This window comes from Crocodylus siamensis, chromosome 7 (genome assembly GCF_052110815.1).
Source record: "Crocodylus siamensis isolate JL-2025a chromosome 7, ASM5211081v1, whole genome shotgun sequence".
Taxonomy (NCBI): Eukaryota; Metazoa; Chordata; order Crocodylia; family Crocodylidae; genus Crocodylus; species Crocodylus siamensis.
In genome coordinates, this window is record NC_143401.1 from 54999798 (window position 1) to 55024712 (window position 24915).

General features: G+C 44.8%; 1 protein-coding gene across 1 annotated transcript in view; it reads right to left on the bottom strand.

Moving 5' to 3' along the window:
* Positions 1-24915, bottom strand: part of CDH23 (cadherin related 23) — a 408502-nt gene that overhangs the window by 216343 nt on the left and 167244 nt on the right. The window contains exons 7-8 of the mRNA XM_090058715.1: positions 11154-11303; positions 9305-9463 (exon numbers count right to left, since the gene is read on the bottom strand). Of these exons, the coding sequence (XP_089914841.1) occupies positions 9305-9463; positions 11154-11303 (309 nt within the window). The remainder of the gene's footprint in view (positions 1-9304; positions 9464-11153; positions 11304-24915) is intronic.

Consider the following 24915-nt stretch of genomic DNA (forward strand, 5'->3'; position numbering starts at 1 on the left):
CTTAAACTAGTTTATGTGTAATGTCTGTCCCTAGCCTCAGTGTGCAAACTTTTCTGTCAGCCTGTCCCTAAATGTGCTCCCTTTACAGAAGGCTGTGCCTCAGGGGAAGGAGTTTTGGTGAAGTGTAACGATATATCCTGTCCGCAAGGAGCAAAGCAAGGGGTGTCGAGCAAAAAGCCAAAATGACCAGGGCTCAGGCTGGAGAGATTGGTAGGTTCTGCCCCAGCTGCCAGCAGATATTGAAATATTTTTTTTTTTGAAACAACTGGCCATGAAACATTTTAATAACATAACAGAAAAGGTCAGAAAAAGAATTTCACACTTCTTGCGCAAGTCAGAAGCTGGTATAACTCCATGCCCTCCAGGAGCAAGAGGCTCTGAGAACATATACAATACCCTGAACCAAGCAGGGCCTTATGAAACCCTTGCCAAAGGACTAGGCACTGCTTGGCCAGACTCCTGCTGGCTTTGATCCTGCTTTTAAAATGGGTGCTGAAGGCTTTTTCAGATGTGGTGAGCAGGGAAGTTATACATCCAGAAAAGAAGGGTAAATGCTGTAGTGCATATTGCTGTTTTTGCACCATCAGCATTTTTAGTATAAACCTTTCCCTTAAGTAAGGTCAGGTTGCTTGAGCAGAACCAGGAAAGAGAGTTACTTGAACACACACACAAAGTGGGAAAGTTTGTCATAAAGGAAACTAATTTTGTTTTTAAACAAGAACCCATACATAGATTTTTAAAATGAACTAAGATTAATATGGGGGAAAATGGTATGAAGAATAGTCAGGAATGGATTCTGTGTTCTCTCATGCAGCTGTGAATGCATGGGTTCAACAGGCAGGTGTCCAGCCCAAATACTGGTGTCACACTAGTCTCTATAGCTTCCAGATGTCCACTTTTAGAAGTGAAAAACAATCCCTTTACAGTCAGTGGGAGTTATGGGTGCCCAAAACCTTTGCAAAATTGGAAGCCCTAAAAGTTTAGTTTGTGAGAAGAACAGACAGGAATATCTGCAGCCCACAGTGGGGAGAATAGAAGAGTCTGGCTTCTACCCTCATGCTTCACAGCAGACCTAGAGTAGAATACTTGAAATACTGAAGTATTTCAACACCCCCCCATGACAGATTTTAATGCAATGGGCTTCTTTCCCAATGGGCTTTAGACCCTCCCTTTCAAATAGGAACTCCATTTTTATAAGCATGATTTGATGCCTGCAGTGAATGATTTCCACACATGTATACCTGTAACAAATGGCCAAGCAGATGCATCAACAAATGGGTAAATGCAAAATGACATGCTCAAAAGTGGAGATCTCATTAAAAAATCAAATACATCAAGGGGTGAATTTATTAAAGAGCTGCAGCTCAAACACCCATGTTTATAAGAAACAGTGTTCTCCAAAGAATAACTGACTTGTCTCAGTGTTGGACACATGACTTCTATTCCTGGCTCTATCATTAACCCACTGTGTGCATTTAGGCAATTCACTTCATCCCTATGCCTTGGTTTCCTTTGCCGTAAAATAAATATAACACCAAATTAATATGATTTAGATTACACTAATATCTTTAAAGTCCTGAATAAGCTAGGTACCTATTGTGCCAGGCCCAGTATGCTCATATAAACACAAATTCCAGGTGCCTGCAATTTAAGCAGACACAACAGGCAATGGTTGAGAGGGGAAACAGAACCAGGGGAACATGAAGCAACTTGCGCAAGATCATGTAGCCAGCCAGTGGCTGTGCGCGAAATACAACCTGGGTGCCCTGAACCCCAATCCAACTGTCTCAGTCTGGTTCATACTGCCTCTTCAATTTTTTGGAGGTGTTTTTAAAATTACGAAGAGAAAGCAATGCATATTGCCATTGTTCTCTATGCCCATCCCTGTTTAGAAAATGGTCCAAATTCAGTTCTATTACAAGGGAAAATAATTCCACTGATTTAACTTGACTACAGTATATTGTACCAGGGCTGAATTTGGCCAAATATATCTCCATGCTGAAATACAGCTGTATAAAGGAATGTCTCTACTGAAAGGCAAGACAACCTTTTTCTTGCCCTGAGGGGCTACCCTTCAGGCACATTCCAGGTTCTAATGCACACAGCGTGAGCTGTTTCCATAAAGCCTGTATTTTCCAGCTGTTCACATGCAAACAAATCATCACCTGAATCTATATGATAAACATATAACACAGACAAAATTAAGCAGATGGATGGACAAATGGATGCATGAGAAAGGGAAGAGAGGATGCTCAAGGAGAGAGAGAGCAGCACAGATGAAGAGCATATTAGAAGACAGTGCAAGATTACACAGTAATAATGGGGGAGCTGATCAAAGGCTCTCCAAAAGCCAGGTAGGACTTTCACCAAGAGCCTCACATGACAACCGGTGTTTGACCCTGCATGTATCCTATGCAGGGAAACAAGGAAGGAAAGCCTAGAGTGGACGGGGAAAGAAGCTCTGGCTCTCTGCTGCTTGCAATTTGAGTTGTTTTAGAGTTGATTTATAAGTGTAACAGGCAATGTTTCTCTGCTATCAGGGACATTAGGAGGTGAAATGCTGAAGAAATGAATGGCCATTTGTCATCTGCAGTGAAGTCTCTTTTCTCTTTCTTTTACATTTTCAGATGTTGAGGCCTAGGGAGGTGCTGAAGCAGAAGTGGGAATCACAGCAGGGAGTGTGTATGTATGTGTGCACACTCAGAGGGGGAGGCTCCTCTCTCTTCCTGGCTTCAGGAAGGCTTCCTTTTCTCCCTCCCCTACACCCAGCTGGCTAGATCGATACTGGGAGGTGCATCAGAATGGGATCTTTGGAAAGCAGGCTGGAAGCCCAGAATTTCAGAGCCATGGGGAGTAAACTCTTCCCCTCCTCAGGAACTAGAGAGGAGTAGCTTTTAGTCACTATTAGACTGGGCAGAAGATCAGAGATTTCCTGCTCCCCAGACCTCCCTTACTTTGAGTAGTCTGTTCCTCTGCCTGGAACAAGCTGGAGGCGCTGCAGTCCCAGCTGCCATCGTGCCATTTATGGAAAAGTCTGATACACCCCTGGGTCATGGAGACTGCCCTCCATTATTTAAGGCAAGGAGTACACAATTACCAATCACAATGGAAGCTGCAGCAAAGAGGTTTCACTTCCAGAGCACCCCAGAGAAAACTTGGAGATAAACATCACAATATAGGAGAAAGATGAAAAAAATCCTGCGAGTCCATAACATGTTGGTTTGTTTCAGTATCAGCCTAGGCTTCTGTTGCTTCCCTGAAACATACAAAGGTGGCTAGCTCTGTGAGTCTGAGGTCAGGCAGAAGGTAGGGAGACTAACAGGTTCAGAGAGGCATGAACTTTCATAGAAAACCTGCTTCATCAGTTGCTTTGCCGCCTTGCCCTACCTTCTGCCTGAAACAATTAAAGGTTCTGCTCTCTGAAAACCCTTGTTTTTATGGGACTGACTGCTAATGTCACTGGAATCAACTCCTTCTGCTCCCATCCTTGAGCCAGGATACCATCATGGAAAGTATCCCACAATGTTCTCATGAGAAAAGTAGAAGATTGTGGACTTAACTTCGAGACAGTCAGGTGGGTAGGAAGCTGGCTGTGGGGTAGGACCCAGAGAGTTCTACTGAGCGGATCTGTGTTGCCTTGGCAAGAAGTGGCCAGTGGTGTCCCTCAGGGGTCAGTGCTTGGTCCAATGCTTCTTCATCAATGATTTGGATGTGGGGGTGAAGAGCTTACTGGCCAAGCCTGCAAATGACACCAAGTTATGGGGAAGCATGATCCCACTTGAAGATAGGCTGCAGATACAGGTGGACCTAGACAGGCTGGCAAGTTGGGTGAATTGGATTAAACCAGATGAGGTCTAAAACCGAGAAATGTAAAGTGCTCCACTTGGGAACAAACAATCCCCTACACACCTACAGGCTTGGCAATGCCAACCTGACCAGCACTGTGAATGAAAGAGACCTGGGGGCTAATAACTGACCACAGTATGAAAATGAGCTGGCAGTGTGATACTGTAGCCAGTAGGGCAAATAATACTCTGGCGTGCATCAATCAATGCATCTCCAGCAAAACCAAGGGAGTGATTCTTCCACTCTACTCGGCATTGGTGAGACTGTAGCTGGAGTAATGCATCCAGTTCTGGGCAGCACACTTCAACAAGGATTTGGAAAAGCTCAAAAGAGTCCAGAGAAGGGCCACCCATATGATCAGAGACTTTCACGGCAAGCCATATGAGGTAAGGCTGAGGGACCTGGGATTCTTCAGCCTGAAGAAGAAAAGGCTGAGAGGGGACTTGGTAGCAGCTTACCGCTACATCAGGGGCATACATCAAAAGCTCAGTGAACAACTGTTCACTAGGGCAGCCTTGGGTGAAAACCAGGAGCAATGGTCACAAACTCCTGGAAGACTGTTTCAGGCTCAACATTAGGAAAAACTTCTTCACAGCTAAGGTGTTCAGACTGTGGAATAAGCTCCCCCCAGAGGTGGTGCAATCACCTACCCTGGAAATCTTCAAGAACAGACTGGATGGTCAACTTGCTGGGATCACTTGACCCCAGTTATCTTTCCTGCTTGGTGCAGGGGACTGGACCCGATGATCTTCCAAAGTCCCTTCCAGCCTTACAATCTGTGAATCTATCCTTGATCCAGTTTTCATTAAGCAGGCCTGGGTGACATAGTGGCTAAAATGCTGGAAGCTGATCTACATTAGCCACCCTGCTCTTACTATCACTGGTGCAGAGGTAAAGAATCTGAGGAAAAATGCAAGTGTGGACAAGTCTTAATAGTTTCATAGTTGGTAGGGTCAGAAGGGACCTGAGCAGATCATCAAGTTCAACCCCCTGCACCAAGCAGGAAAGAATGCTGTGGTCAAATGACCCCGGCTAGGTGTCTATCTAGCCTCCTTTTGAAGACCCCCCAGGGTAGGAGCGAGCACCACTTCCCTTGGAAGTTGTTTCCAGATCCTAGCTGCCCTGACTGTGAAGTAGTGCCTCCTGATGTCTAGCCTGAACCTACTGTCGGTCAACTTATGGCCTTTATTCCTTGTTACTCCCAGTAGTGCTTGGGGAAACAGGGACTCTCCCATTGCCTGCTGGTCTCCTTTGGCCAGTTTATAGATGGCCACCAGATCCCCTCTCAGCCTTCTCTTGTGGAGGCTGAACAGGTTCAGGTCTTGTAGCCTCTCCTCATAAGGCCTGCCCTGCGGCCCCCGATCATGTGGGTGGCCCTCCTCTGGACCCTCTCCATGTTGTCGACATCCCTCCTCAAGTGCAGCACCCAGAACTGGACGTAGTACTCCAACTGTGGCCTGACCAGTATCGTACAGAGGAGGAGGATCACCTCTTTGGACCTGCTCGTGATGCATCTGTGAATGCATGACAAGGTGCGATTAACCTTCCTGACTGCGTTCCCACATTGGTGGCCCATGTTCATCTTGGAGTCTATAATGACTCCAAGATCCTTTTCTGCCTCTGTGCTGATGAGAGGGGAGTTCCCCAAGCTGTAGGTATGCTGCTGGTTGTTTCTCCCTAGGTGCAGTACCCTGCACTTGTCAGTATTGAATCCCATCTCATTCTCATCCACCCACTCCTGTAACCTGTCCAGATCCAATTGCAGCCTGTCCTTCCCTTCTAGCATGCCCACTTCTCCCCACATCTTAGTGTCATACGCAAATTTGAACAAGGTGCTTTTCACCCCCTCGTCCAGGTCAAAAATGACCTGTCCACCACCACTCTCTGGGTGCAGCCCTCCAGCCAACTGGCGACCCATCTGACTGTGTAGGCATTGACACCACAATCTCCTGAGTGATTGGGGGTGCACCAATAAAGATTTTTTGGGCCAATACCAAAGGCCGATTATTAACGAGCCATATCAGCAGATACTGATCTGATTGCTAATATGCAGCCCAGCAGCTTGGAGAGCAGCATCTGACTCATATGTCTGTTGGAGGGGAAGGGGTGGAAGGAAAATCAAGGCCCTCATGGTGACGAAGGAGTGGGGCTGGGGCTGGGGCAGGCACTGCCCAGCTGGGGCAGGGCATGAAATAGAGTTTTGAGCAGCTACTCTGGGGGGCATGGGGAGGGTGGATCCCACTACTACATGCACCCCCGGGGCAGCCATGGGGTGGCATTTGCCCCCCAGATCTGTGTGTAGCGTGAGGACGGGCTGTCATTGTGGGCTGGGGGCAGCACTGGGCTCTTCCCAGCAGGTAGGGCTGCACTTGGGTTGCATTGGGATGGGGGAGGCTATGGCGTGGGCTGCAGCCACCACAAAGTTCACTGTAGTCCCCCCTCACAGTGCCACCACCGCCTGCTCTAAGCACAACCCCGGCCCAGCCCCTCTGCCAGGAAGAGCCTGGCGCTGCCCCTGACCCCATCCCACAATGGTAGCCTGTCCTTGCCCTGCACACAAATCAGGGGGCACAGATCCAGGGGGCACCCCCCATCACTCCCCGGGGGTGTGTGTAGCAGTGGGATCCAACCCCCCTCCCCGCACCCCCCCCCAGATGAGCCGCTCGCAGCTCCATCCTGTGCCTGCCCCAGCCCTAGCCCCACTCCCTCCTTCACTGCAGGAACTTCGATATGCCCCCTGCCTCTTCCCTAACACATTTACCAGCCAGATGATTCTCTGCAAGCTGCCGGGCTGGCTGTGTGCATGCTGCAGCTGTGGACATGCACATGGCATTTATCAGAGACATTACCTGATTGCCGATGATGTCAATTTTCCTTTTATTGGTGCCAATACAATATGGAACAATGTATCCATGCACCTCTATTAATGATAAAGGACAAAAAACTCCCTCCAAAACTGCTGTCCCAGGGCTAGACAGTCTGAGCCAGAGTGATAATATGAATTGGACTATTATATGAGTTCAAGACTCTATGACAGAGAACTTAACTTTGTGAAACTACTGTCTCAGTACTGATATACGTAGGATAAAAGCAAATTCCTCAGGAAAAGTAGTTCCAGTGTCCAGCTTTCTGTGACACAGACAAATCTTTTGGAAAGCATTCATTTCTATTCTTTATGATGTTACATGTTTCCTCTCCTAACATGTTGAAGATTAGTTTAGAGAGTGTTAGGTATTCAAAACTAGCTATCTAAAACTGCATCTCTGACATTTGTACATATGTAGTGTGCAAGCACAAAACATACTCTCATCTGAGAAAAATGGCATTTTTCAGCACAGAACTAGGAAAGTTCTCTTTTTATGTGCAATCTAAGTTGTGCAGGGTTGGGGAGACGTATGGAATTTTCACTCAATTTAGTTGACCAGTTTTTACAATCTGGTTCCTAATAATCACCCATTTATAGTTCCCAGGATCCCCTTTGAAAAACAGAGAAACTCATCATTAAGAAAAGCAGTGTCTAGATTATAGTGTCCTTCCCTGGCTTGTTTTGTTTATGGAGCATAGGACAGTTGGTAGAACAATCACATCAGTAAACAGGACTTTCAGCACAAGCCAAGTGCTGCATCTCAAATACCAGAAGAAGAAGTAGCACTTTATGAGGGTTGTTAAAAGTTTGGGATCAGCTGGGAGGGCAATCTAGATTTCAATGCTAATTGCATGCCTTCTGATTTATCACAGAAGATTCAACTCCTAGCATTTTGTGTTTGCTTTAAAATGCTGGCATAGCTAGAAGTTGAAAAAAAAAGATGCTGTAACAATCTCATTGTTTAGTGTCTGACGGCCTGACTAGCTAAACATCTGCTTGAAATATTAATAACTGTCAGATGGGAACAGCTCAGGGGCTCTATACAGTTTCACACCATCTGTTTATAGAGTAAGCACACTTACACACACACACACTGAGCCATTTTGTCATAGCTTTTCTCCTCTAGATCTGCATGTGCGTCTGTGTGTATTGAGGGGGCATGTATGTCTGGAAATGTTGGGGGATTGATGCCCTCACAGTCATTGAAGGAGAGCTCAACACATATGAGGGGATGAAACCATAAATCTTTAACAATATCTATACAAGTGCACCCATCAGCCAGCAGCATCTTATGACTATCACTAGTCAAGTTATTTTTTTACTAAATGACTATCAGCCTCAATGGAAGGATGGGTTTTGATATCTGCTTTGTTGCTTTATTCCAGTGGTGCTCAAGCTTTTGGCCTTGTGGGTCAGATGAGTGGTGCAGGGCCAGACTGCAAGCTGGTCTGGGCTCCACATGAATCAGACACCACGCTGCCTCCATATGCCCCTGCACACACCTGGATCAGGCCCTGTACCCTCTCTGCACTGTCCTGTGTACCCAGTTCAGCTCACAGGGCCATATTATCTGGCGGGGGGGGAGGGAGGGAAGGGGAGGCACCCCACTGGTCTGCAAATATTGTGGCAGGGGAGGGGTGACACACTCCCCCAAGCGCTGAAGTTTCAGACCTATAGGGGCTGGATCTGGCCTGTGGGCTGGGCGGTTGAGTGCCCCTGCTTTATTCTGTTCTGCTACAGCTTCATGGAATCTAGGAAATAGATCTTCTGGTCTTTCAAATGTTGTCCTTGTTCCTTTGGCATAATGAAGAAAGACCCCAGCTATCTACCTTTTTGGGTAGCTCTCTGTTGTGCAGCAGCTCTACCCAAGAGGACATCTGAAATGTGACTTGTTTGGGAAACAGCTTTTGTTAGCCAGTTCTATCCTGAAGCCCAACTCATTAGTAACTCTTTCTGTTTGTCTAAGGCTGGCACTTCACACTGGGGAGTGCAAGCCAATGCAGGTGTTAGTGCATGGACATAGGGAAGATGGCTTACAGCCCATACCTCCTCTCCTAAGTGAAGACCAGGGCATTCTGCTTGGTTCAACAGACCCCTATAAGGGTTTGTAAGGGCACAGAATTGCATATCTAACCCTCAACAGTGCCCCCTCTGCCAGGTCTTTATATGCTTGCTCCCTCACCAGCCACCCTACCCTCCAGTGCTCTGAAGCCTTTACAGACCACTGAGCTGGAAAGCTATTTGCCAGCACAGAATGGACTCTTGGACTGTGTTGCCTTCATGCCAGCCTCACACAAGGCAAGTAAAAGGGTGATAGGGGAGGGCCTAGTATATTTGATCACAGTTTTCCAAACAGTCTGCCTGAATATGGGGCCCACAAAGGGGATAATCAGTTCCTAGGAGCAGCCAGATAGCAGTGTCCAAACCCCAAGAAATGACTAGTCAGTGACCAGTCAGTTTGTTCTGCAATATATTTGGCATTTGTTTTCCTTGGTGAAACATTCTGTAGGGTCAATGAGCTTCAGCTTTAATAGAGGAGTATAATAAAACACTTAAAGCAACATTAGAACATTCAAAGATATCACTACTTACATGGACTGTCAAGACTGTGGTTCCCACGGTGACATTCTCAAACAGACTGACGTTATATAGGACTTGGCTAAAAATGGGGCGGTTGTCATTCTCATTGATGAGGTTAATCTTCACTCGTGCAAAGCCAACATGATCTGGCACGCTCTCGTTAGCAAACAGCTGAGCAGAAACAGGAGGCAAACATCAGAATTGGAGGCTTCATTTGTGCAGCATTTTTTTTTAAAATGGGAAAAGCATCAACTCTCTCATGATCTCCTTTGGTGCACTGTTACTACAGCAATGTGCCTCTAGCTGGCAGGCCATGAACCCACACCGGAGCCAACTCAGTGCTGAACCCAATGATAGAAGCACTCAAAGAAAAGAGTTCCCATCTTCCCAGGGAATTATGCCAGTTTACCAGACTGCAAGACCTCAGTTATACAGTAGGAGTAAAACATCCTCTCTCAGCCCTTTGTGGGTTCTGACTAGCCACAAATACCAAACTTCCTTCTGGCAATCCTCAAACTATGAGCTCTACTGCTGGCTGGAGTGTGTGCTACTGAGTGGAAACCAGGGAGCAATAGTATATTGGGGCTAATAATCAGGGGTTCAAAATAATCAGTCCAATACAATAGTACAGTACTGGCATGAATATAGATAGGTTCCTTCAAACATCTATTCAATGAGCACTACAGCACTTCTACTGCCTCTAACACATTTTTACCTTTTAGGAGGTAGCCAGAGCATGACATATTTAAGCTTCAAGCCCTCAGAGGTCATAGCTTTAGGAGCTGCCACCATTTCTACATCTAACTGGCCAGCTGAATAGGATTTAGATCAAGTGCTGGATTTTGTTTTACACCACACACTGCTTGGGGAAGGCAGGGTTTTATTTATGCTTCTTCACCAGTGTATAAAAGCCCTTCTCTGCCAGGGCTAATAGCAACAGGAGTTGCTGGCATGATTATGGAGCTGTTTTGCCTTCCAGAATTTACAGCTTACTCAGAGAGCGGGATAAAGCTCGAGCAGGAGGTTGGAAAGAGTGTTGCTGCTTGATAGGTACATTTAAAACAAAGTTTTATGCTCTATAAAGCTTTTATTGCCCCACAACGTGGGAGGGGGGGTGCGACATGTTCTGTAAGCTCTTGCAGCTGAGGCTCTAAATTTTGGAAGACAAAAGGAAGCTCAGAGCAAATATCTTTTATTTTCTTTAATTTTTTTGGCTAAATCCTAGTGCTTTTGAGTCCAACAACACTGACTAGAGGCAAGAAATAGAGTGAGCTGACATTAAACAAGCTGGCCATCAGCACTCTGTACCAGTACACTCCATTTCTGACCTTTAGTAAGTCTTATAGTCCAATCCCAGACCCCTTACCCACAGCTCTGCCACTCCACCTCTGTGCAGGTTATTTTGATGTCAACCAATGTCCATTGCCAACTAGAAGGCTGAAACCATTAAAATCATGTCACAGATAGTGGTGCTTTGAGTAGTCTCCCTAGAGGTGACTAGCTAAAGTAGTGGTATGGACCATAAAGACTGAAGGCCAGGCCACGCATAAAGGTTTCTTGTCTCTCACCCATTACCCTCTATACAAAATGCCACTTGCTGGTGAACTTTTATTCCTACCTGATAGGTGACATAAGTAAATCATCTCTCATGATGAAATGAGCTTGAGACAAAGGAGCCAATGCATTAAGGGTCAGATTAAGGTATTTTGGAACCTAAATCCTATTGAAACCAATGGGAGTTGAATACCTAGAAATCTTTAAAAATCTGGACCTAACATACTATGTATTCAGTCCCTGGTCCTTCCATCTCCAGGCCCTTTATACCCCCACCCATGCATCTCACATTTGCGAGACATCTTACAGAAAATTCATAGCGAGGAATGGTCTCGTAGTCCAGTGGCACTGCAACCCGAACACGAATGTCTGCCTTTCCCTGGATCGAGGTCGGGGAGATGATGAAGTGATTGGAGTTGTTACCAACCAGGTAAACCTCAAAAACACTGTTGGGTCCCTGAGAAAACAAAGAGAAACATTAACAATGACAAATGCACAAGGAAAGCTGAACCACCAGCTGAACAGGGGGATATTCTGTCTAGGCTAAGTACAGGACTAATCTCCTTAGTGGTAAAACCAACAATACAGAGAAATAGACAGAGACAGTAAATGTAATCAACAAACATTTAGATATTCTGTGCCTGTACGGTACCTAGCCCAATGAATGGCTCCTTGATCTGTGACTGGGGTTTTTAGACATTTCAATATTCTGAATAGTAATAATATTTGACCACTTTCATTGTATATATGCATGGCATGAAGTATAGGTTTGACCAGTGTACACTTGCCCGTATTGCAGAATATATAAAGGAAAGGAAGGAAGCTTGCTATAAAGACACAGGACTATTAAATTGCAGGTGCCACACTATGGAAAGCACAGCACCCGGGCTTCCCACAGATGTTCCACGTGTAGTTGGAGATGTGCTCACTGTTAAAGAATGCTACCATTCTCCACTACTTAGCCTCTATCTGTACAGACCAAGCCCTGTACAGTACAGACCATCCCAGTGTGGCTCTGCATTACCAGTCCTAGCTTGTCACGTGAAGATAGGTGGCAGCCTATCAATGAAAACAGTGTCCTCACAGCAAATGTCCAGAAGGTGCCTGGTGTGCTGCTTGTGGACTGAACATATTATAATGCTGGGCTCAAGCAAAACCTATGTACAGTATTTCTAAGCATGCCACCACAAGTCAAATACGCAGATGGTCTGTGTCCAACAAACAGCCCGCATACTAAAACTGTAGATGGTATCTGCTGAGTTGTCACCCTACACATATCCAGTGTTCAGCTTTTAAACCAAACCAATCCACTCTGCAGCCTGCCCAACAGTGACATATCCCTCAACCTCCAGAAGCCCAACTACTAATTTTAAACAATTCTGAGAGACAAAGATGTGCTTTTCTACAGCACACCTTAAACCAGAGACCCAAATGCTCCTCTTCTCACCCAAGTCTTTTCTGTAGCAAGAAGAGGCCTCCTCCCAAATGCTGACAAGAGACAGTTTAGGACCTTCATACCAAGAGTCAAGCTCCTTCCCAAAATGCAGCCCAGCCGAGCACATTAAAATAAAGTTCAGAAACTGCCAGAGCCGAATTTCCAATTTTCCTCTGAATGGACTCCATCCTGTTAGAAGGAGGGACCAATTAAATGCACGAAGGGGCACTAATAGCAAAACCTGCCTGAGCGTGACAGCTGAGAGCAAGTGACACAGCCAGAGAATCCCCTCTCTTTCCCCCTCCCACCCACCAAAGAAAACAACAAAGGCCCCACCATGTTGCAAAGGGAGGGAGAGCTATACGTTCCTGACATATAGGACCAGAGGAGTATGTGGCACTTCACACAAATTAAGAAGCCAGTACTCTAAATGACACAAACCAATCAGATTGTGCCAAACGATTAGGAGTGAACATAGCAATAATGACAACAAAGGGTCCCTGGTCTTGGGAAGCTCTGGTTACAAGTTACAAGCAGTCCTCCACTTAACGACTTTCTGAGTTATGACAAATGGCATTTAACGACATTTGTAAACTGACACCGTTTTGAGGTCCCCACACCAGTTCCACCTTTATGACAGTCAATACAGCTGTGTTCAGCTGGTAAATCTGTTGTGGTGGGGGGAGGGAAGATCAATGCCCCTACAAGGGAGGGACTGGGGCTGGGGCTGGGGCAGGGGCTGCGCGGGGAAGGGGTAGGGTGGCCTGCACCATTGCATGCCACTGGCCCTGGAGCTGCTCATGTGGTGGCTTGTCCAGCGACTCTAGCCATAGCTCCTGTTGCCAGTCTGGGAAGGCATGGGGCGGGGACATGTGCCCCAGGATCTGCACAGGGTGGGCAGGGCTGGGGCTGCTCTGGGCTGTGCTCCAGGTGGAAGGCACTGGGAGCGGGGGCTATGTCCCCCCACCACTCGCCCAGCTGGCACAAGGCCAGTACAAGACTGAGCCTCTGCCCTGCCTCTGGACAAGCAGCACTCAGCAGCGGGAGCCAAATCCCCTCCACCCCCCCACATGCCCTGCTGCTGCTTGCCCAGCTGGAACAAAGCCGCTGCTTGTCTGGGAGGTGTGGGGAAGCCGGGCTGGCTCCTGCTGCTGCATGCCGCTTGTCTGGAAGCAGCAGAGTGAATCAGTCTCGCGCTGGCCCTGCACCAGATGGGCATAGCCAAGGCATAGCATGCTCCCAGCACCTTCCACCTGGAGTGCAGCCCCAGCCCTGCCCACCCACTCCGTGCAGATCCTGGGGCACATGCCCCTGCCCCATGCCCTCCTGGACTGGTAGTGGGAGCAGCAGCAAGAGCCACTGGACACAATGCCACATGAGCAGCTCCCAGACCAGTGGCGCACAGTGGAACAAGCCGCCCCACTCCCTCCCTGGGCAGCACTTGCCCCAGCCCTAGCCACAATCCCTCCCTTGCGGCGGGGACATTGATCTGCCCCCCATGCCTCTTTCCTCCCCCTCTCCCCCACCACAACAGACTTAATAGCTGGATGCAGCTGTGTCGAGCATGATAAAGGAACCAATCCCCCATTTGTAATATTGTTCCTATGGGAAAATTGGTTCTGAGTTACAACTTAAGACACAATTTTCAGGAACTAATTGTGTTGCAAGTCTGAGGACTGCCTGTACAGCACTTTGGAGCATGTTTCATTTAACATAAAATGGAGATGCCCCTTTGAATTTCTCTTTTACCGTGATCACATAGGAGAAAGGTATCCCAGAATGAGAATGCCACCAATATAATCCAGTAAGGAAAGGGCCTTCTTCTGGTGGCCTAGGAAGCTTAACATAATTTGAAAGTGTATGGACAGCGCTGGGTTATCTAGAGCTGCCCACTTCTACAGTATCCATGTTCTTGGAGCTGGGCAGGAAACAATCTTCCTGTGCCACAAAATTTTATGAGATTTCAAATTCTGTCTGACTGCATATCAGGACAAAGCCAAGATCTTTCACAATCAAGAGACATACCCTGCCCCCAGCTTCTCCAACATAGGAGAGCAACTAGTTCTGCTATGAATCTGGCAGAAGGGACTTGAAAGTGAATCTCTTCCTCCCAGACAAATGCCCCAATCATTTGGCTATTTGTTACTCTAGGGCAGGTGGGAGAGTAGGGGTTTTTGGGGCACTTCTCCCCCACCCTCCTTGAAATTCCATTCTGGGTGAAGAAGCTTTTCCTGACCAATGAGCATTTCCCAACAAATAACATTTAACTGAAACGTTTCTCACCAACCCTATCGTCAGCTCTCCGTAAAACATGAGCATGGCCAATCTCATCTTACGCTTTTATTGACTCTGCTGAATCCCACTGAGAAGTTCTACAAGGTGTCTCTGTTAATCATGAGCTTTATGTTTGCTCCTCTTTATCAAGGTAGGGTGGAATGGGAGATGGTTTAAAGGAAGGAACCAAATCAGACACTGATTTTTGCAGTAGGAGAGGCTAGCATCAAACACGATTTGTTTGGATTCTTCTGTTTCTTTGTGCATGCAGCTCACAAAACACTCATAGAAATGGCTCTCTCTTTTTCCGCTTTCCACATATTTCACAGAGCAGCAAAAAAGGGGCACAAACCCAATTTTAAAAAACAATTCCTTTGCAGGTCACCTTTAACTAGGAGCACTTGTCCTGTTTCTCTAACTTCCTGGATGAGTGCCAGTAGGGTTCTTTTTCCATTTCTCCATTAACTTTTCAATCCAGTCTTAATGTAGGAATTTAATTCACAATCCCCTCTGCTTGCCTCCCTTTAACCCTTCAGCATCCCAAGAGCAGATAGCATATGCCCAGAAAACTAACATAGCACATGACTCTACACCACTGTGAATGCACCTTCTCATATACTCTTTACCAAAATCCAGTGGGTACGTTGTCCAGTATACTGGGGGGGAGGGGATGAGAATGAATTTACACTATGAAATAAATATGTTAACAACAACGATAATCAATTTCTAGATTGCACTGCATTTACGAATGTTACAGCAAATAAGTGGATTCACTGACAGATATTTGGAAATGCTCAAAGAGTGTCTGTTATAAAACTATAACTTACCTCCACACAGTTGGTAGATGCCTACTCAGTTTTCACTATTTGGGACATCCTGGACATTGGTTTAGAACTCTATCTTGTAAACCAGAGCAGGTAGGTTTTTGGGTTTGTTTGTTTTTTTAATAATAAAGCTGTAAAGATGGAATTTCTCCTTCAGATGAGATAAGTGGCACGCCATTTTAAAGCCTCTGTATTAGAACATATTCATTCTTAATACATTTGAGCAAAGGTTCATACTTTCTGTGCAAACAGAGATTACCAACTGGGAGTAATGGCCATTATTTGCAAACACCAGCATGACTCAGAACAGACGACCAGATTTTAATAGCCTTCTTTATGCTTAATAGGCAACACCTTCAAGTAATGCTATTTGTGGAGACAAGTACCATCAGCATGAGCCAAGATATCAGATTCAGGTTCACAACAGGGATATTTTTAACAACAGCCCTTCACTTACACAGAGAAAATTTAGAGTTTGATTATTTTAAATTTACTTCATTTATTGGCAATTTTCTGACGTTTCACAGCATGACATGCGAACACCTCTGAACAAGCCATTCTAGAGTTTGCAGTGTCCTCTCCTGAGAGCACCCAGTTCCGTGTCCTTCATTTTCTCTTCTAAGCTGTCACCTTAATAACAATGGAGTCTTATGTAGTCGGGACAGTGACACAGAAAGCCCTTTCCTTGCACTTTGTTGGAGTCTCTCTTGGTATCTTGTAGGATCGATTGTTGCGCGTGAAAGAGCCTTTCAGCATGGTAAGAGGATGTGGATTTTCTTGGAACTGAAGAGGAGTGCTTTCGTTTGGGCATGAGATAAGGGTGAACATCAAAAGAAACTCTAGTCTTTGTGGAAAAGAACTGGCTAGATTAATTCCTTTCCAGCTGGGAAAAAAGATCAGCCTGTTGATATCTGCAGTCCCTAATTACCAACTACTCTAGTACCTCAGTCATCCCATGTGAAGTCTTGAAAACTGGAATTCATCTGCCTGTTGGGAAAGTTGCTTTAATTTTTCATGTATATATTTATTCTGTTATTTATTTTCTGTTTCTGCCCCATGCTGTTTTCTTTGCTTCTAGGAATAGGAGCCTCTGAACCTCCTGCAGATGGCTGAAAGCAAATCTGAATATTCAAATTGTTATCAGCTGCCCACCAGAAAGAGCTGGCTTAGACTGGATCACAACTGTCTCCCCATCCCCTCCCCAATGCACCGCCCCACAGGTAAACGATCTGGGGAACAGATTTTTTTTAAATAGTGTTTTGAAAAAAAAAAATCCCTTTCCTCACCTCTCCTATTTCAGAAAGGAAGAGAAGATCCATGACACATGAGAAGAGGAGCAGGAAAAAAACCAGTGTTTTGATAGAGTATGTAAATATTTTCTAATACAACAGAGAGTTTACAACTGAAACTACCCTGACAGTCTCTTATTTAGACTATATAAGATTGGCAAAGGATCCCGAGACATTAGAAGCATCAATTGTTTGCAGCCTGATACATCTGGGTTTAGCCTATGCCTCTGACTTGTAAGGGATTACTGCAGAGGCTGCAGTTTCAGTATTATAACTGTTGCTGTCTCATACTATTTTGTTTCACAAACTTCACATTATTCTTTAGATTGTATTTCCAACTTATAAATGCTTCAATGTTCTTTCTTTAAAGAGAAGGAAGGCCAGTTGAGAAACAACAATATAATGATGGACCTGCCTGCAAAGTCCAGCATGTGCTTATCCAATCCTATAACAATAAAGCTGTCCATGACCATCCTATAGAGGAAGCAAACTTCTGCAAAATAAACAAAGGTCAGATACAATTAAATATTTTTTTAGAGAGCTAGATAAATGCTGATCAGTTTCTAGCTTTATTTTAGAAAGCACTGAAACACATCAGTTTCTGCATGTAGTTACTAATACAATTTGAAGAATTACAATTGGTTTAATCTGCAAAGAACTCTGCTCACTATCCACAGGGCAAGGGGCTTTGCTTCTTGTCCTGCTCTAGGAAGGCTATTCCTTTTGTATGTTCAATATAATCAAAGGGGCAGGGAATCAAAGTCTGCTCCTGGATTGTCTGGTTGATATGTCAACTATTCACAGAAAATGAGTTCATTCTCCATGCTTCTCCTGACAAAGAATGTTAAGGAACAGGCTATCTGACAGGCAAGTCAGTGCCTGCAACAAAGTAACGTTATAAACTTTCTTCCTGAACCTCAGACTTGAGCCCATCTCCAGCTGACTATTCACTGGGGCCTAGGAACTTGTAAGAAATGAGGGGCTGCAGTGGCTGTTGCTGCTACTAAACGACCTCTCTGCACAGATAACTGTGTCTAGGCCTACCTGTTTATTTAAATTAAGTGTATGGGTAGCTTCAGCAGGGAATATGATTCTTCTGAGTTTTGAATAGGTGCCCCATTGTACTCAAGGAGTTTCATAAGGGTCTTACCCTGAATACTTCATGCAACAACCACAGGCATCCCGATTCCTGCCAAAAAACACACTTCTTGGTATGTGCGCAGGGTTAATTATAACAGGACTGTGGTGGACTGACAGTCATGAGTTCCAGAGAAAGAACAACCTTCATGAAGAACATCCTTACAGAAACCCCCCACTCTCCATTTAACTGCAAGGGGGATACCTTGAGCACTGCTTCTGACTACCACTGTTTGAGTATGGCCTGAGGAAAGGCAATTCAAAGCACTTTGGGCATCACAAGACGTGGAACAATCTACTGGCCTTGTCACTCTGGAGACTTTGCACCAAATCTCGGTGTAAGACTTACTCGGTATGCTAGTCATTTTCATTTAGTCATTCCTTTGGTTCCCAGGTGCGTAAATCAAGCCAATGCAGATTCCCTGGTCCATTTGTATACAAGGTGTATATGTCATTCTAAAGTCCAATTGAGCACAAGGGAGGGGGTATAACCATCCCAATGGCCTCTGAATCTGATCTTTGGGTACAACTTTACAGGCTTAGTTCACAAGGGCTAAGTACAGACAGTCAAAAAGTCTGAGGCTGAATTGATTCAGTCTTTGCAGATTAATCTAAAACGCAGAGATTAAACTGACAAACGACTAGAGAGACATTCACTTTTGATTCACGAAATGCAGCCACGTGCCTGCAGCAGCTCAGGGCAGAAGCCAGGGGGCAGTAGGGCACACCTCTCTGGCACAGCCACCATGGGCTGTGCATTTACTTCTTCTTCCTGCTGCCCCCAAGGTTTCTGGGATTTGCAGTCCAGAATCACAACTGTCAGACTCTGACAGGTTGCTCATTACTTCTTCTTCCTGCTTCCAGGTGCCTCTGACATTTGTAGTCCAGTTGCAGGCAGCAGAATGTTTAGCAAGGCAGGACAGTTCTGTACCCGAGGAAGGGGGGTTTAACCCCCTCTCTGCCCCCAGATCCCATCCAGGGTTCGCTGGGGTGGGGCAGGCAGTCCTTGCCTCCTGCCCCCTCAACCCATCCCTGCTGAAGCAGACACTACAGCACACCCCAAGGGTGCAAAGCATGCTGGGATGCTGGGGGACTGTGATTTAACTTGAACTAGGAAGGGGTCTGGGACAGAAGTATCAGACTTAACTGATAGCCCAAATCAGTTAAGTCTGATACTACATTTGGCCAGGTTTATCTTAAACCAGTTTCAGCCATTTTGAAACTGGTTTATGTGCACTGAGCTTCTGTTCTGTTACAGGTTTAAACCAGTGTCTGATTACTTAAACCAGTTTATGTGTAACTTCTGTCCCTAGTTCAGGAATCCAGCAGCTACCTGCCAGTCACCTGACTTGTGTTTTCGGCAGGGGAGGAGACTGGGTGGGGGGTGATGGCAGGCTGCATGCTGTTTCCTGCTTGCTTAATTTCCTGTCTTCCTAATCTATCGTGCAAAGTGACAAAAAATCAAACTATACAGACTTGCTTTTCTTTATCACTCTATTCTCCGCTTCATTTAATTAAAGCCCAATCAAACACCTAGAGTGACCACATGCAGAGCTGAAAAATAAGAAGTCATCATGCCAGGGAAGAAGAGGCAGAGAGGGGCCCTTGGCAAACAAGGAATGGATTAGAGGACAATTTAAGACTACTTCATTGCATTAGTGGTGCTTGATTTTCATAACTGTTGATTTTTGTTCCTAACAAAATAGTTGTGATTAGCTTGTGGAAAATCACAGTTGTTCCCAAGAAGGGAAAAGGTAATTTCGGATCAGGCAGCCAAACTATGAGATACTGACATATACATGCATACACAAGCCCTGTAGTAGAACATGAAACTTGCAACAAGTCCCACTTGGGTCAGAGAAAAAATTCTGTTCTATTTATTTAGCCAACTGTTCAGCTACTTCTGGGTAAGATAAAGCCTCTTTTTTTAACAGCACAAGCAAGTGCTATACAACAACTGAGTGTCAGGGGACAAAAGGGAACAAAGAAAGCCATATGCACCTGAAATTCCTGGGACACTTAGGCAGGTAAATTAGTCTCCCACACCAAAATGCGGCCAGGACATTGGGGTCACTCTGCTTTTGTAGAAAATAGCACAAGATCTTTAATAAGCATAAACAGGGCAACGATGAAAGTCTTTGCACACCAAGTGGGCTGTCACATCAGGATACTATGTCAGAGCCTCATGTTTTTGGAAACCAGGGTCATGTCACATTCTTAGCTTTTTCACAGACTCATGATAATGATGAGTGTATCCCAAGCACAGACTACTACAAGGAATGCAATTTCCAGTGAAAGAGTAAAATGATGTCCAGTGCTGTCCTACACATTGCCTGCCCATCTTCACAAGTTTGCCAGGGTTATTTTGATAAAGAGAAAAAAGTGACAAAAGCACAAGAGTTCCAAAAAGTGAAAATAACTGCCCTGATGTATGATTTTGGTACTTCATGTCCAGGGCTAGGGACATACATTACACATAAACCGGTTTAAGTGATCAGAAACTGGTTTAAACCTGCAACAGAACAGACATTTAGTGCACATAAACCAGTTTGAAAATGGCTGAAACGGGTTTGAGATAAACCTGGTTGAATGTAGCATCAGACTTAACTGTTGGATCAAACGGGTTTATGCAATGTTTGTCCCAGATCCCTTATATCAGGGAAAACCAGGATCCCTGGTTGTCACAAATCTTTCCTCAAACCTTTCCCTCCTCCTCCACAGAACACACCTATTATCCAGAGCAATGCCTCCTGGTTTAATTTGTAGCTTGTGTGTGTAAACATTTCTGCAGCACTCAGCACTGTATTTCTGTGACTCACAAATACTAATAAGAAGTAAATGGCAAGAGCACATTTTGGTGCCTAGTCAAGTTTCCTCACTTTGCCCTCTCCCCTGCCGTCCTCCCTTCGTCCTCCCTTCCTCTACCCAACATACCCCTTCTGTGAGTTTTGCTTCCTGCTCTGCATTCTTGCCCTCTTTAGTCTAATACCTTCTCCCTCTTCCTCTTCTTTAGAGCTTCTCTGCTCCACCTTCTGTTACAAGCAGAGGTCTTGCCCTCTCCTTCACCACCAAAAAGGCATTTACCTTGGCCCTCCTGCTCACTAGGCCTTGTACCCAAGACAATAAGAGGCCTTGAATGAAGGGCTGAGATGGACCTTGTCTCCTAAAAGCTGAGATTTGGAGGAGGAATGGTAAGTGCCTATGGTCAGTTGGCTGTTGTCAGACTAAACAAATACACCATTTTTCAGAATCCTTGAACTTCCCAGAAGGGAATGCTCCCACATCCTGCCCGAGTTGGCTTTACACAATTGTTCACTTCATGCCTCTGCTAGTCCTTCTCTTCATCACTTAAACACCTTTGCCACAACCCCATGCCTGTTTTAAGTCTCAGTCTCCACACTCCTTGCCTTTCTCTCCCTCTCTCCTGTAGGAGTTTTCTCCCCCACTCCCTCCCTCCTTTCCTGCTTTCCCTAGGTTATCTGCTGAATTCCACACACGCTTGCACAGACGGGATCAATCCGAGGCTGACTTGCCTTCAGCTTATCTCTGCTCCAAATGATTGATTTTCCCTCTTTAAGGGTAATTTGCTGGTGAATTCCATGTATTGCAAAAACCCCTGTGAAATCTAATTCAGTCCGATTGGCAGGTGGCACTTTCAGGAAAGAATACTAGAGAGCTGTCAATTTTTCTTTACAGTTATGTGCCGTGTTACATTCATAGCATATGTGTCCGTCATATGCATATAAATGCTATATATGATATATACGCAGTTCATATATTGCACAGAGACACATAGGCACCTACCCCCTTATCAATCTAACATCATGATATTGGGCACTGCTTTCTGTATTGTATATATTTTTAAATCTACTTACCTTTTCAATAATTTTATAATGATTTTAAAGTATTAATGCACACATCTTAATGTAGCTGCAGTGATAGCTGCAAGGTACACTTTTGCTTTCTCTCTCCCCACAGTCAGCCATCATCAGGGAATAAAATCAAAGCTAGGACAGACACATTTGGTTTTCTGTGCACCTGACCTCCCTCAGTTTTACTCAGTCTGCACCTGAAGATATTTGGTGATCAGGGCTCTATGAAACACTAAAGAAAATATACTCTGGTGGGCAGAAAGGTGTGCAGCTACATAAGGGACACCACAAATGTTAACCAGACAGTAGAAATTAGAATGTGGAAATTAGTGTTGTAGCTGGCAAACTGAAGCAGGAATGTTAGGCCAAATGCTATGCTTTTTTGAATGTGCTTAAAAAGAATATCAGTGTTTCTAATCCACAAAATCTTCACAAAAGTCCCAAGTTATTGTATCAAAAACCAAACCAAAAAAAAAACCACCCTAAGAGAAAGGTTTAGGTCAAATAAACCCTGTAGAAAATACTAGGTATAAAGAGTGCATTGGCTCCTGACAATTATTGCCACTGGAGAGAACATGCCTTTTCTCCTCAGGTCAGACTCTTGCCAGTTCTTGTTGCTTCTCTCTCACAGTATTTAAAAAAAACAAACAAAACCAAAACCAAAAACCTGCCAAAGCCTTAGTTCAAACCATAGTCCCCTGGATACCTTCTCTCTGCCTCCCTTGATTGCATTTACTCCTTTACTTAACCTATCAAGCATCCACCATCTAAAATAATCAATTGCCTTCCTGTCTTTTCCCACAAGTTCAAACTGCTTGCCCTCCTTTCTCTCAGCCCTGCCCTACCAATCTCTCTGCTCATCCTTTGGGCTTCGCTCTCTTCTGTTTCTGTCCCTCTCTCACTTGCTCACACTGCTCCCTACATTGGGATCAGCATCACAATTTGTGTCTGTCAAATGCCCTCATTCTCCTCCTCAAAAGCTTCTGCTTCCCTTTCCTTTGCACCGCTTCTGCGCTAGGTTCTCACATTTTTCCTGTCCTCCTACCTCAAACTCCTTTTTAAAAATTCTGGAATTCTGAATTCTGTTTTTCTCACTCCACCCCACGATCTTCAACTCTCATCACTCCTTTTTCTATCCCCTTCCATTCTTCTGCTTTCTTTATGTTCCCCTTTTGTCTAATTTAGTGTCTAATTTCTTTTGGGCCATGCCCTTGTCCTTTTTTAATCTTCATAAAGCATCATGCAAAATCTTGAGGCTAGGCAGTGAAAATACAGTACAAAAAGGTGTCCCTCATTGCCATCTTCAGGAGGAATATGCTGGCTCAACAGCCCTGTAAATTGACTGGAGCTTCATCCATACAGAGAGATCCCTGGTCTCAAAATAGAAAGAAACCTTTCTGTAATGATTCATATTAGGCCTGAATCTCCTTTCTGTCAAGCAGGATTTACTCCTTTGGGGAGTCACTCCTGGCCTACAACCGTGTAAACAGGGGGAGAATCAAGCCTGAGCAGTATATTTTATGTATACATGATTGATCTTTGGAAAGTGTCAGGCACAATCTTGATGCAATATACATAATGAATATATTTCAAAGTCTTCATCAGAGGCTCTGAAGCAGCTGTACAAAGGTGTTCAAGTATATCTCTCCCCATTTCACAAATATGGTTGAGCTTCTCTAACTTTTCCCCACATCCACAAAAGACCTGATCACATGCAAAGACTCCCACTCAATGTAATGTGTTTTGGATCAAGCTCTTAGTCAGAAATAAAACCCACACTGTCTCCTGGCATTTAAGCACCTGCTCTAACTGCTTGAACACACTGGATGCTGCACAGTTTTAAGATAAACTTGTGCTAGCAGTAGAAAAACAAAAGGAACCAAGTGAATTGAGAAAGCCCAGGTAGGTTTTACCTGGTTATCTCTTACTAATTAATCTTCAAGAAGGAAAAAAAATCAATTGATCTTATGGGCAGAGGCTGAGGCAGTCTCCTATCAGAATCTCATTTGATGCCAATCTTGTTCTGTCCTTTGTTTCACGCAGGGAAAACAGGCAAATGTTGTTTATGCTACAGGACAGTGCCCTGAATTCATATTGGAGTTCATCCTCGATTTTCTGAACATATATTCATATCAACATTCCCCTTCATGATTGTCACACCTAACCGTGATCCCTTTGCTCCTACATTTCATAGAATTCATTCCAAAATTCTGAAACAACCCTCTCATTTTACTCATTCAAATCTTTCTGCCCAAGTGGGCAGAGGGAGGGATATTAAAATTCAGCAGGAAGTGAAAGTGAGTAACAATCATTTTACAGCTGAACTCGAAACAGAACAACAAAGGTAAGATATTTCTTGTATTATGCCTATTCAGTACTACAAATACTTGCTGTTGTCTCACTGTTGACATTTTCATGCTGCCTCAAACCAACTTCTGATTAAATACAACACACTGGGGGATACTGAATGCACCAAATTTGTGTGCACTAAACCACACAGCAGTGTAAACAAATAGGCAGTTCAATTTGCTATTGCCTTATATTTATTCATCATTTCTTATTTCCAAGTAAAGATATGGATAATGTGGATGAGCACACAGTTGTACAAAGATACAACTGGATCTGACTTGCAGAAAAATGTATTAAACAATAAGACTTTTGGGGCATCTCTGGCAGTGGAAGGGGGGTGCTTTAATTAGAGTGGTTCTGAGAGATGCTCTAATTAAAGCACCTGCAGTGTCACATGTATTTAGCATCTTGTACTTCAAAATGGTGGTGGGGGTGCTTTAACTAAAGCTTGTTCGATGAGCTTTAGTTAAAGCACCCTGCCACCATTTTAAAGTGCGGGGACACTGAATATATATGATGCGGACTCAGTTAATGGAGTCTGCTTTGATGTGTGCTAATTAGCATGTGTTGGAGCAGACGTCCAGCATGTGTATAAGTACCCTTTGAGCTTAACTGTATTCAGTTCTGAAAAACAGGGGGTAGATTTTCAAATAAGAGGTTGAAGTTTGTCACATATTGGGTGGGGTCTTAGGGGTGGCCACGATGCTCCCTGGAAACTCCATGACTGTGCCCACTCCGCCCCTAGGGAACCTTCTTGTTTCACCTGCCATGCTATGATGGAAGTACGATAAAAAGGGGGAAGCTAGCCTGATCTTATTCGAATGACCACCCAGATCATGGTCATGGACTTATAGGCTAATTGCATGACTCCATATCTCCCCTACCTCGT